This window comes from Vicia villosa, linkage group LG1 (assembly GCF_029867415.1).
Source record: "Vicia villosa cultivar HV-30 ecotype Madison, WI linkage group LG1, Vvil1.0, whole genome shotgun sequence".
Classification (NCBI taxonomy): Eukaryota; Viridiplantae; Streptophyta; class Magnoliopsida; order Fabales; family Fabaceae; genus Vicia; species Vicia villosa.
The window spans coordinates 163,380,679-163,395,307 of NC_081180.1; the positions used below are offsets into that span (position 1 = coordinate 163,380,679).

The window sequence follows — 14,629 nt, forward strand, 5'->3', positions numbered from 1 at the left end:
GCAGCTGAATCATCTTGCAACCAATGTGTGGTTGAATCACTCGAGTGAAGAGTGGACAAGAAGAGGCAAAATCAATTGGAAAGATTGATTCTTGTTCTTCAAGATTGATTCGGAATTCTCCAAGTTTTTGGGTGTAATTCCAACAAAATGTATGGTAAGATAAAACTAAAATGTATCAAAACATGAGTCTTCACCTAAATCTATATCTATACGTGGTTCCACCTTTGACCTTTCCTAGTTTGTTTCTCTTTCTATTTCGCTCAACTTGGTATACTCTTCCATCCTATCCAAAAAGTTATCTGACCAACTTTCAACTTCTTTTATGGAGTGAGATATCCATTCAGGAGATGTTCGTATGATATCCCGATTTCAAATAAACTCAAAAAAAATATTGTGATTTTGAAAGCCGCCAATACACATAACTCATCTGACTGAATTTTGAGGTAGGTCACTTTGAAGTGAGAACAATATTTATGAGAAACCATATGTTGTCACATTGATACACACTATGTTATATGCATTTGCTATTAGATAGTTCATTTAAGGCTTAAATGCACTTTTGGTCCCTGTTAGTTAGCGAGTTTTTGATTTTCGTCCCTGTAAATTTTATTTATTTATTTTAGTCCCTATAATTCCCTTTCGCGTTCGTTTTAGTCCCTAAAATTAAAATCTGCAAGAAAAATCGCAGGAAGATCCGCAGGAAACCTGCAGATTTTCCTGCGGATTTTGGTTTTAGGGACTAAACCTCAAACAAAAAGTAAGATATAGGGACTCAAACAAAAAAAAAAACTTACAGGGACACGAAAATCAAAATCTCGCTAACTTACATGAACCAAAAAGTGCATTTAAGCCTTCATTTAAAAAAGAAACACATTCATTTTTCACACCTCTTACACAAGAAACAAGAGATACATAAATTTCATCGAAATGTTTTTTCCCGCTAACACATTCCTTGAAAGGAAACATGCATTATTATAGAAATTTTCTTTGTTCTTATTCTATAAAAGATATTAATAGTTAACGTTTTTTTTTTATTGTAAGTTTTTTATTTTGTAATTTTATTTACTAATTATTATTAATTTTTAATTTTAATTAAAATTAAAAATTAATAATAATTAGTAAATAATATTATTAATTAGAATATAGTTATTTTTTATATTATTTATTAGAAAGAATATTTTTTTTATATTAATGCTAATATATTGTTTAAATAGAGAATGATTTGTTTTTTTTAATAATTTTTTTCATTTTTATTAAGATCTTATTTAAAATATTAAATTACGACCTCTAAATTATTAGAAAGAGTTTTATATATAAATTTTATATTTATATTCAGTTTTGCGATTTAAAATGGAAGAACTTTTATGTGTCTATTTCAAAAAATTAAATACAGTAATCTCTAAATTAAAATATTTTAAAAATATGTACTATTTTTGCAATTTAACAAATAATTAAGTATAAAAAGATAAAATGACATTAACTAAAATGATAATAATAGTAAAAATTTATAAAAATAATACTCCATAGTTAGTGTCATTAAGCATGAAGGAAGTATAAAAAAAGATATTAGAGAAAGGTAAAGACAAATTTGTGAAAGAAATAATTGAAGAGAAATAATAGATGGAGAAGATTGTAGTCTCTTCATTTAATACTATAATAAATATTAGATTTTTTTTCAGATTTATTAAATAATTTATATATCTTATTTTTATAGATCAAATAGATTACTTGTTTAATAAATCTAAATTAATTTTAATTAAAATAGTAGTAGTAGTAGTAGTAGGAGAAAATATGTATAATATTCAATTTTTTTTTCTGGTTCTTAAAATAGCTGTCATCTTTTAAATTGGAAATGAACTTGTTCAAGTGTGATTTTCATTTGAGATATGAGAGAGTAGAGTAACATTATTTGTTGCTTGACTTGAGTTGACTGGCGCAGTGCCATCCATTCAACCTATTATGGCTAATGAAAGATTATCTTCTTCTTCTTTTTTCACCTACGATGTATTCTTCAGCTTCAATCCCTCAGATACTACCAATGGTTTCACTGCAAATCTCTCCCAAGCTTTCCAAAGAAGGGGAATTAAGAGTTTTATGGAAACCAGAGACGAAATCACACCGGACATTTTCAATTTAATTGTAAAATCCAAATCTGCGGTTATCCTACTCTCTGAGAACTATGCTTCATCTTCACGTTGTTTGGAAGAACTTGCATATATCCTTAATAACTTTGACCATGCTACAAGGTCTGTTTGTCCGATTTTCTATGATGTGAAGTACTATGAAGTGAGAGGGTTTAGCGGAGCTTATGGTGAAGCGTTGGCGAGACACGAGAAGAATTTGAAAGATAACAAGGGGAAATTGCTGAAATGGAAGAACGCGCTATTTGAAGTAACTAATTTGCCTCGCTTTCATTTCCAACACGGGTACTCTAATTTACCAATATTTTTGCCTTTTCATTATTTATTTGCTTTATATTTGAAGAGTTACTACTGTCTATTTCTTTAAGAGAAATGCCCAACTCTTTCTACCATTTTTTTTATTGGTTGAGACACGTAGGTCCTACCACTTTATGTAGAATTCAATTTTAAAGTGAAGGACCTACATCCTACTACTTTATGTGAGATCTATTTCTAAAGTGAAAGACTCTCATGTATTTCATCCCATAAGAGAGTGTTTTGAAGAAAGTGTTAAAAAAAGAGGGTTCATAACACTTTTCATATATTTAATCTTCAATGTCATGTCGCTATATAGATTGCATGTCCAACAATTTGAACCTTAATATGATTAAGGTGATTTGCTTTTACAAAGGAGATTAATTATTTTGCACTAAATTTTACACAATCAATTCATCAATCCTTTAAACTGACATCTCACTTACGAGAAATATGGAAATGTACTTAAATCAATATTCTTAGAGGCAACTAGTAGAGAAAATCTTAAATTTATTTAAAATTCTATTTTTGTTTCAATTGAAATCACAGGGTTGGCTGTGATTATGAAGGAGAGAGAAAATTTTATTTATATTTTTTAATTAATAAATATTTGTGATTGATTGTTTGTAAAACCATGTATTATGTTTGTGTGTAGGTAAGTATTTCCCCTCACTTACATGCCAAATCTAAAAGCATGGATGTGAGACTAACTTCTTTCCTTGAGCAGGGTTGGATATGATGAAACTGCTTTTATTATGAAGATTGTCAAAGAGGTCTCTAGAAAGCATTATTATGCTCCTTTGCCCAATGAAGATCACCTAGTCGGATTAGAGGATCCTTTGGAAGAAGTGTGCTCCCTTATGGATTTGGAATCTGATAGTGTGCTCAAGATAGGGATATTTGGAATGAGTGGTGTTGGTAAAACAACACTGGCTGGAGCAGTTTATAATAGAATTGCACACCAATTCGAAGGTCATTGTTTTCTTTATGTCAAAGGAAATGCTGAGATCGTGCACCTCCAAAATAAGCTTCTTTTCGATATAGTTGGAGAAGATATTCAGATAGAAAGTGCCCATAGAGGTGCTTCATTAATAAAGGAATGGCTCCAACAGAAGAAAGTTCTTTTGATACTTGATGATGTGGATAGACTAGAGCAACTGGAGGCCTTGGTTGGAGGACAGGATTGGTTTGGTTCTGGAAGCAGAGTTATCATTACAACTAGGAACAGACATTTGCTAGCATATCAGGGTGTTGAAATAACATACAATGTAAAGAAGTTAAATGACAAATATGCATATGACTTGTTTATTCTCAAAGCTTTTGGAAAGAGAAAAGTCGAGCCAATATACGCAGAACTTTCGTACCAAATAGTAGCTTATGCTGAAGGGCTTCCATTGACCTTGAAAATGTTAGGTTCCTTTTTGCATGGTAGAAGTGTAGATGAATGGAGAACTGCATTAGCGAGGCTAAACAGTACTCCGGATAAAAAAAATGATATCCAAAAAGTACTTAGAATAAGTTTTGATAATTTAGGGGATGATGAGAAAAGTGTTTTTCTTGACATTGCTTGTTGTTTCAAGGGATATGAATTGACAGAGGTCAACAAGATACTATGTGCTCATTATGGCTACAACGTGAAATATCATGTTGATGTGTTAATTGGTAAATCTCTCATAACTATTAGTAGTTTGGATGGTAAGGTGAAAGTGCATGAGTTGATAGAGAACATGGCTAAAGAAATTGTCCGTCGTGAATCACCAGATCCCGGGAAACATAGTAGGCTATGGTCTCATGATGATATACTTGACATTTTAAAAACAAATAAGGTAAGGTGGATATTGATAATTTACATATTTCCCTTTATTTATTGATTTTGACTATATAATAATGTGTAAATTTCTTTACATATATCTGGTGAAGTCTTGCATACGTATATGCTTTGTAAATGATTCACTCTTTTTCTCTCTTTTCTGAAGGGTACTGATAAAATCCAAATCATACATTTGGATCCTCCCTTAATTGGAGATGAAGTAATAAAATGGGATGCCGAGGCATTCAAGAAGATGGAAAATCTCAAAACACTTATCATTAGAAAATGTCACTTTTCCAATGCTCCCAAACATTTTCCATCTAGTTTAAGAGTATTGCAATGGTGGAATTATCCTTCACAAGAGTTACCATGCGATTTTGATCCAAAACAACTTGTCATATGCATGGTACCAGGCCTGAGTGTCACACCACCCCAGCCGTTTGAGTTATTCGAGGCAAGTATTAGTTTCCCCCTTGTCTTGTATGTTCAAGATTATTCATTTAAATATTTTTCTGTCTTACTCTTTTTAGACCTTAGAACATTTTAGTTCCACTGTTCTTATAGCTGCATATATGGTGTATAAAATTATTTGCATCTCTAAATGAAGTCATAGCATCGAACCAATCTAATCCAATTGTTAAAAGGCGAGAGTCAGACTCAAATGCGTATGAGAAAGATAAACTGTAGGGAAGGATCAGTTTGATGCTGAGTACATGTTATTTTCCTTTTATTCTTTTCCCCATACAAAAAGCTTTCAATCCTAACCAGATTGACTGACATTTCTAAAGCTTTGCAGACTTGTAAGAGGGCTGCCCGAGTTATGTTGCAGGTTTCTGTGAGGGTTTTGCAAGCTGAGGCGACTTGGAGACTAGTTGGCCTTGTGTCAAGTGTAGTTGGCCTGTTATGTTATGCTTTGAGCCCTTCTTTCAACCGATTAATTGGTGGCTGGAACTCTTTCAAGGGTGTTCTTTACGCCGTGTTTTCTTTGGTTATCATTACCACTATATTATTTGGAAAGGAGTCTTCTCTTTCTACACAGTATGTTCAGTACAAAGCCTACATGAAATTTGCAGTTTTAATGATCATCTCATTGTACTCATTCTTTTATGACAATGCTGTGAGCGGGAAACCTGAAATACGGAGTGTGGTTTCGAATGCTGCGTTTGCTTTGATGTCATTAAGCTTGTCAAAACTGGTTAAGTTTGGATTTGAGATTGGTATGTTCTCTTATTTCCTAGGCTGTCTTGTGATTCAATTATGGACCATCGATAGGAAGCTGATTTTGGTAGCCATAATCTTCGGTTGTCCACTCTTTGTTATGCAATCCTCTCTGGATTTTGAACCAGAAGTCAGTAATGGAAGTCAAGTTATTAATTCAAATTCACAAACAATGTTATTGCTAACTAATAGAGGTCAAGATATTCATTTAGATATTGACTCCTCTTCAGATGCCACACCAGAGGTTAATAGTGGTGGTGAACATGTCATCAACGTTCCTTAGGCTATCTTTCCGAATTAGGAGAAAAAGAAAGGGTTTAAAAAAAGATTTAAGTGAGTTTTGTCAAAACCCGTTGATATATCTATCATAGGTTTCAGTTGGTTATAATTTTTTCTGTGATTTGAACAGTTTTCTCGTTTGTGTAAGCGGGTTCGAGTACCCCTAGTGCTCTTGTTTATTTGAATCCTTGCTTAAAAAAAATTAAAGAAAAGATAGATAAATCTTTATTATTGTTTGAAAAATTAATTTTGTATATAATGATTAATGAATGTTTAATGTTAATATATTTTTAATTTTTAGAGAATATTATAGTAACATAAATTATAGTTGAATAATTTACTTACGTTCTTAAAACCTTCCAAACTCCTTTTCCAATATGTTTTTGAGTTCTCCTAAATTAAGATAAACCTTTTAAAATCTTCCACTAATAAAAAAACACCAGTGCAGAGTTTTAGAATCTTCAACTAATAAAAAACACATGTTATAGCACGAGTTTCGTTTCGATTCATTTGTAAAGTTTGAATTTATTTATTTAGTTGGCTAACATTCACATAGTTACAAATTTAGAATCATTATATGCTTTAAAATTTGCTTAGCAATCCATAAATATTCACATAGTTTTAAATATAGACTAATAATATGCACCAACTTTTAAAAATTAATCCAAGTAGTATTTTCAAAAACAATGGAAATATAGCTCAACCAATTATGAGGACGTACTTATTATAAAGTTGAAAACTTGAAAAAATATATAGATAAATATATTAGAGAAATTACATTGATTGAACATTTAAAAATCTTGTTAAAGTGAATAAACCGTACAACCGATTCTCTAACTTCAATTATATAAAACAACATCAAAAGAAATATTTAAAATTATAGCATAAAAGAAAAAGGAAATACCGTTTACCAACTAAGACAGTGTCTGGAAAATCTGTCTAAACACAACATTGATAAGTACGATGAACACTCTATAACTGTTATTCCATAGATGTGATCATGGGGGGAGCTACAGCCCAACGAGCCCGGGCACGCGCCCAGGCTCAACCCCTCCTTTCGTTGTATACTCCCCACCTAATAGTCTTTTTAGACAACACCAGGGACAAAATTAGTATTTTTTAAACAAAGTTAAGGACAAAATTAGTAAAAATAGGGTGTGAAATTTTTGGACAAAATCAAGGACAATTTTTTTTGACAAAATCAAGGGCAAAATTAGTAGAAACATGGCGTAAAATTAGTAAAAATAAGATGTAAATTTTTTGCTCAGGCTCCCTAAAATTTCTGGCTCCGCCACTAGATGTGATTCACATGTACCCGTCAATCTACGCATGCAAGGACCTTCGTTTATAAAAATATTTCTAACTTATTCCCGATTATAAAAATAATTGCAACTTATTCCCGTTTATAAAAATAATTATATCAACAATAGACTTTTTCCGTTTATAAAATAATAATAATAGACTTATAATCACCAAAGAACATTGTTTGATTTGAACAAATATAGCTCAACTTAATTTAAACTAAAAATATTTGTAAACCAACATTTGTAATTTACTCTCATTTATAAAAATAATTGAATCAACATATGAATTTTTCCTGTTTACAAAAATAATTTAATCAAACAGTACATTAAAAAACAAACGGAACAATGGATAAAATATTTTATAGTATGTAGTTATTATAAACTTCCAAAGGCAATATGTTAGTATCTCAAAAAATCTCTCAACCAAACCATAAACCCTTAAATTTCATCATTGCAGCTATACCAAAGCTCATAACTTCTTTTTTTTCATCCTATGACAGCATGAAGAAATATATTAAATTCTATATTGCTTAATCTTGTTCTATTGCACAACCCTTCAGCTTTGTCCAAATTTCTCAATAGTATAATGGGGCTCTCAATAGCATGGACTATATTAGAACTAGGGATGTCAACGGGGCAGATATTGTTCGGAGGATGCTTCTCCACTCCCCACCCCGCCCTCAAATTTAGTCTCCATCCTCATCCCCAATCCCCGCCACGGGGGAATATTTCCCTCCATCCCCATCCCCACAGATCCCCACGGATATCCACGGAGATCGAATTTTAAGAAAATTTCTACACTTTTTGATCAAAACTATGACACTAGTATTTTGTTTTTTTTTCCGTATTTTTTAAAACACATATATTTGCATCTTTATTTTATAAAAAAAAATCAAAATACATCTTGCATCAATAATAAATAAAAAAAGAAAAAGAACTTGATGTTGCTAATATTTTTTATGTAAAAATAAATAAATAGTAACATAACTTCTTGCTACCGTGCTTCCACTAATTTACTACCACAATACCGATGTCGTCCAGCGCAAGTGGTTGATTATGTGTGAAAAATCTATAACTTCTAATGACTCTTCATTTTCTAATACATTGTAAAATTATATAATTATATAATATATAAAATATACAAATTAACATATATCTTCGGAGTCGGGGAATCCACGGGGACGGAGGATACTTTCCCAATCCCCGCCCCAAAGTGTTATCGGGGGAACTTTTCCCTCCATCCCCATCCCCACGGGGAAAAAAATCCCCAACTTCGGATCTCCGCACAGATATTCCCCACAGGGATCCCCATTAACAGATGTAATTGACATCCCTAATTAGAACGGCCTCCTCTTGGAACAATAGAAATAATTTGTCTAAAATGTGCTCCAAAAACAATAGCCCGTCTACTTTGTCAGCTTTGAAAGCTGAAACAATAACCCATCCTAGCAAAGGAGAAGTTAAAGGTGAAATAACAGTCCATCCTATATCAAATGTCTATTTTGAACCTTTCTCTTCATACATTGGATATTCTTTTGATGGCCACTGGATTCTACCAATAATATCATAATCAATTTCGAAATTAAATTAATAAAAAGTTATTTAAAATATAGGATAAAAGAGTTGAAGTTTAGGAGAGGTTCTAACTCTGAGAGACTATTGCAAATATGTTAAACCACCAAGGTCATATTGCATGATTAAAAAAAGAGCATAGATCAATGCATCAAATAAAGAATATGAAAACAAAGGGAGCATAGAGTTAGATGAGAAAGAAGCATAAGTGACATAAGTGGCATCAATAACTTACTTATCTATATTTACTTTAAATGCAAATCAAGACTTCATGTGGATATGACATACCTTTGGAACATTAGTCATATATTTACAACTGCTTCATTGTATTCTATCTATTTCACACTAAATTCATATATACATCAAGAAAAAAAATTAACAAAAAATAGATAGTGCAACTCTAACTAACCTTGAACATCATATTCTTTATCAGTTATCCTTTGTTGTTGAAATCAACTACATCACTACAACTCCAACATCCTTTGTTGCGACAAATGTTAGACCTGCAAAACACGGTGCAATTATGTCTCAAGAAGATATGGATAACTTAAGCATAGCTCACAATATGGAACTGTTCCTTAAGAGGCTCAAACAGTATCGCGGAACACATATAATTACCTTAGTTATTTGTAAATTTGCAAGAACATTATTCATTTTCAATTTCATCCGCCTTTTGTCCATAATCATTTTTCTTTCTCCCGTGACCTTCCATTTACATACAAATTAAACAAGTAGTATAAATAGGTAAGTTAGATCTCAACTCAGTGATCTACATGGGCGGTTCCAAGGCCCAACGAGCCCGGGCACGCGCCCGGGCTCAATCCCTATTTTCTTTGTACTCTCCCAATTTAATAACTGATTTTTAGACAAAACCAGAGGCAAAATTAGTAAAAATAGGGTGTAAAAATTAAAACAGATGAATAATCAACAGTGTAAAGTTTTTGTCCAGGCTGCCTAAAATTTCTGGCTCCGCCACTGGTGATCTACGTGAATGAAAATCAAATAAACGATTCAATAATAAAATTATACTTTTGCAAGGGCTACACTACACATACTTTGAATCGTGGTTCCTTTGAGTAACCAAAGTCGCATACTTGAGTCGTGGTGCCGAGCTTCCATCTAGAGGTGTGTTTTCGAGCTTAAGATATCTAGGAAAATTTTCCTGCAAGAAAATCATAGCTTTCATGTTTTCATGTTGAGGAAGAAATATATTGCCTATACACATGGAACAAAAATTAAGATTAAATTATCTAGAATTTGAAAAACTAATATTGTGTACGTGTAACCTTAGAAAAGCATAATCCATACAAAAATGAAAATTTTGTCTGTTATTAATTGAACTTTATTGGAAACATGACATCAACTTACATATTCTTTCAAAAATATTCTCCACCGGTAGCATATTCCATCACTATTGCTAAATGACTTTAGAGTGAGCAACACCTGCAATTAATGAACATTTTAAAGATTCTTGAAATTTATTCCATGAAAAATCAAAGACATTCAAAATGATACAAAATATTGAGATGCATAGGGACCTAAAAAAAGTTTATCCCATTTCAGATATATTGTAACCCTCTCTTTGCAAGAACAATAAAGAAATATAACAATTCTATATACGCTTTAAACAGTGTATCAACCATTCAAATCTACAAAAGGGAAATATAAATTTAGCAGTAAACTTGTCAAATTCGCACGCCCATCACTCCAACTCTCAATGTGACTACTCAATTGAGGATTGTGAAAGCTCCTAATCTCTTTCTCATTGAGCTTTTGCGTGGCATATTCTAACACCTTCTCCAGCTCTATTATCTGTTCTTGAAGCATTGCTTCTAGTAGTTCATTCAACATTCTTTACAATTCAACCGGAGAGACTCCAACTGAATTATCATAACATGGTTCTTGATGTTCCATTATTATTTTACCAAACTTGAACTCCCGCCTTTTTGAACTCAAGTCTTAAACAACAATCTGCCAATTCACACTTTCAGCCATTCTGGAATATAACAAAGACCAATGACAAAGCAAAATACAAAAATTCAATCAGCTAAGTTCCTTACAACTTAAAGTCAGAGTCTAAAGAAAAGAAACAATATGCTTATTTACGAGTTCATCCATAATGGAACTCTCAAGGAACATCTTTATGGTCCGTTAACACACGAACGGGGTATCAATTGGATTCAGCGACTCGAGATCGCCGAAGATTCTGCCAAAGGTTTATATCATTTAAGACTACAATATTAACACCAATGATGACGTATATGTATTAGCTGATTTATTATTTCGTTTGTTCAGGGATTGAGTATCTTCACACGGAGACCTAAAAAGCAGCAACATTCTTCTAGACAGACACATGAGAGCTTTCAAGGATTTCAAACTCTAAGGTAAAGAGGGACTCTTTCGATTACCATCTCTTATGTATTCATGGGTAATAGGATTGAATTAGTGTATTATTTGATTCAATTGGGATATGTTAGGTTTTGGGGAGTTTCATAGTTATGGTGAATTGATGAAATTGGATGATCATGTTTTGTGTTGTTGTTTGGATAATCATGGTAGAATTATGATTTAGTAAATCTTACATGTATGATTATGAGTTTTGAATCTTCCTTATTAGTTTTATGAGAGTTTAGGTGGTTTGAGTTGTGACATAAAACTAAGATTCAATGATGAATTGGAGTAAAATTAGAAGATGAAAATATGGTGTTTTGATAGTTAAAACATCTGTATAACTTGTTCCATGAATGGTGATGATTTGTTGTGGAAAGTTAGGATTTTTAGGTTGGGAATCAAAAGAGTTCGTAGAAGAAAAACACAACATTTTTGGGTTCTGCAACAGTGGGAACCGGTTCCCAGTTGGAGGAACCAAGTTCCCGGACATTCTGTTGCGCAAATATTGAATTTTTGGGGATGGGAATCGGTTTCCAGACTACAGGAACCGAGTTCCCAGACTTTCGGAAGCAAAAAATGTAATTCTATTGGATGGGAACCGGTTCCCCTAATAAGGAACCCGGGTTCCACTGTTCCAAAATATTCCAAAACTTTGAACAGCCATAACTTTTGAAACGTGTATGCGTTTTAGGTGTCGTTTCGAGCACAACGAAGATAATTAAATAATTTATGTGATAAGATAGTGATATGGACAGTGGACCGATTTTATTTTAAATCTTAATTTAATTTAAATGATGAATTGTAGCATTGTGTACATATATGTGTAAATGTAGCAATGTATTGTTATGGTGACGAAATATATATGTGTAAGTGCATTTCAGAAATACTGCGCGTTTTGCAGAATAAGCAAAACAGCCCCCCTCCCCCATTCATTTTACCCTAAATCTTCTTCCAAACTTCCTCTCTTCAAAATTTCTGCAAAAGCAAGTGTGTGAACTAGTCAGAGATTGCCAAAGGCAACCCAATCTCAACCTAAATCATCTCAATCTCTATTAGTGGTAAGTTTATCAATTTTTTTCAATTTTTAGATCCATTATTCATATCTCTATTAGGGTGTTTAGAACTTGCAAAAATTATATTGGGGTAGGTTGATACTGCTATTTAGCTTGTTTAGATTGATTAAAATTAGTTTTGAAGATGGATTTTGGGGTCTGCCATGGAAGTTGCAGAAAACTTCTTCGCAGGGGTGTTTCGGAAGTTCATTTCCGAAAACACCTTCATTCCCAGTTTCGGAAATGAACTTCCGAAGTGATCCAGAATTGATTTTTTTTTGTTTTTTCTATTGTTTTGCATTCTTATTGATTTCAATTGTTTTTAGGAACTTGGCAGGCAACCCAGCACGCATCAGACAAGGTAGAGAGACCCAGACTACGTCGGCTAGACGCGAGCGGGCGGCGCAGCTGGCGTCGATGCAAGGACGGGGGCAGGGACGGGGACGTGTGCGAGTTCCCATGCAGATGGACGAGGGTACTTCTGCATCTGGATCAAGGAGTCGTCTGGCCCGGGTATCTTCTTCCCGCCAGCAGGAGGTACGAGAGGAGGAGGAGGAGGAGAAGGAGGCAGTGACATACCACGAGGCGGAAGAGGTACCGGATGTTGACCCTCCACACAGGGAGGAGGAGGAGCAGGAGGAGGGCTACCCGGGAGGGCCCAGTGACACTACCTTGCTGATTACCTACCACGAGCACGTCGCTCGGTGTATCTGGGGGGAGAGGTATTTTTTATAATTTGCCCGACTTTATTATTTAACCGTTTTTAATTTAGCCGTTTATTCAACATTTTCTTAACGCTCTAATTAACATACTTTTTTATTTGTTTTTGTTGTAACAGGAGAGAGAGACTTTGAAACAGGTGAACCACTCCCGGAAGATTTTCAGTCTCTTTAAACCAGAGGCTGAGTGGTTTAACGACGCGGTGAGAGCTTCAGGACTTAGTGGGCTGTGCATGACGGGGTATACCACCATCAGCCAGACATGCAGGGTGCCTTTGTGGAGAGGTGGCACAGGGAGACGTCTTCTTTCCACTTACCGGTTGGGGAGATGACGATCACCTTGCACGATGTGCAGTGTCTTCTCCACTTGCCGATCAGGGGGTTGCTGTTGGACCACTTCCAGATCCAGAGGATCGAAGCCAGTGAGTGGATGGTGCTCTATTTGGGTATGGAGCCAGAAGTTGCTGACTTTGAGTGTCAGACGACAAATGGGCCTCATATCCGGTTCACCACACTGAAAGCTTATTTCGAGCACCACCTTGTGGCGGCGGCCGAATCCGAGGAGGAGGATGACGCCCTATTTGTGCAGTATCACTGTGGCTGCAGTCTCCGGTGCTGGTACATGTTTGTGGTTTTTTTTGGAAAGGGAGTGTGTGCGAGTTGTGGACAAGAGTGCAAGGTACGTCGACGTGACCTACCTCCTCTATTTCATGGACTTGACTACCGTTCACCGGTGGAACTGGGGGTCAGCTGTTGTGGCATACCTATACCAGAAGCTGAATGAGGCCTCCAACTGGAGGACCAGGCAGTTGACCGGATCCTGCATACTACTTACGGTACGTTTCATTTTAATTATTTCACATTTTTTTACGTTTCGTATTTATTTTTAATGCATTATCGTGTTTGTGTTTCAGAGCTGGATCATCTCCTACTTCCCCCGCATCCACGGTTTCCGCGTTGATTCTGCGTACGAGGACGTCATGCCCAGGGCCGCCCGATATGTTCTCCAGAGGGGGAACAATGCAGTGGGACCATACCGTGGGTACCTCGACCGCACGATGCACGATGACATCAGTTAGAGGTCATTCAGCGACTACACTGATGTTGTCCCCTTTGACAGCATCTCGTTATATTCTGGCTGGTTGGCATGCGGGACCAACACCATGGTGCGGTATCTCCCTGAGCGGTGCATGCGGTAGTTTGGATTTGTGCAGATGATACCCAGGTCACCTATTGAGGCTGCTCCCGACACAATGACCCGAGTGCAGCTCACTGGCATATTTGAGGATTGGGAGCGTCGTGTGGTCCTGGAGGAGTATCGTCGAATTCGGGTCACCCAGGTCTGGCACAGTGTGGAGGGGTATGTCACATGGTTCTATCGGGTGTCACATCCTCTGATGAGACCCGACGCTCTCGGCGCTCCTATGTCAGTACACGAGGAGATCCTGGAGAACCAGCAGGCCGAGGATGACCACACCATTGGTCTTCTGCCGATCTGCCTGCGGATAGAGATTCTTAGGCGGGACTCGTTGGATCGAGGTATCGTTGATCGGGGCGGTCCAGAGGCAGTCGTCGTGATGGAGAGGATCGTCACTGATGCGGGCCGTGCGGCGGCATACAGGCAGCAGAGGAGGTCCCAGGGAGAGATGGTTAGGCATACCCAGTAGGGGTCCGGGTTTATTTTTTTTGTATTTGGATTATATATTTCGCACTATGACTCGGTCTATATATATTATTTGGATTTTATTTATTATATTAGTATTTTACGTTGTTATGTTGTTTGTTTTGTACGACTTTTCCGTTTTGTATATATTATACGTTTTGTATATCTTTCGTACGGGACTATTAG

At 35.3% G+C, this 14,629-nt stretch overlaps 1 protein-coding gene across 1 annotated transcript; it reads left to right on the forward strand.

The window, feature by feature from the left end:
* The first annotated feature begins 1,848 nt into the window (after positions 1 to 1,848).
* Positions 1,849 to 6,027, forward strand: LOC131644575 (disease resistance protein Roq1-like). Its single transcript, XM_058915118.1, has 4 exons — positions 1,849 to 2,426; positions 3,163 to 4,261; positions 4,412 to 4,699; positions 5,042 to 6,027. Exons 1-4 carry the CDS (start codon positions 1,960 to 1,962, stop codon positions 5,744 to 5,746), a joined length of 2,559 nt encoding a protein of 852 aa, XP_058771101.1. The 5' UTR covers positions 1,849 to 1,959; the 3' UTR covers positions 5,747 to 6,027.
* Positions 6,028 to 14,629: the final 8,602 nt, after the last annotated feature.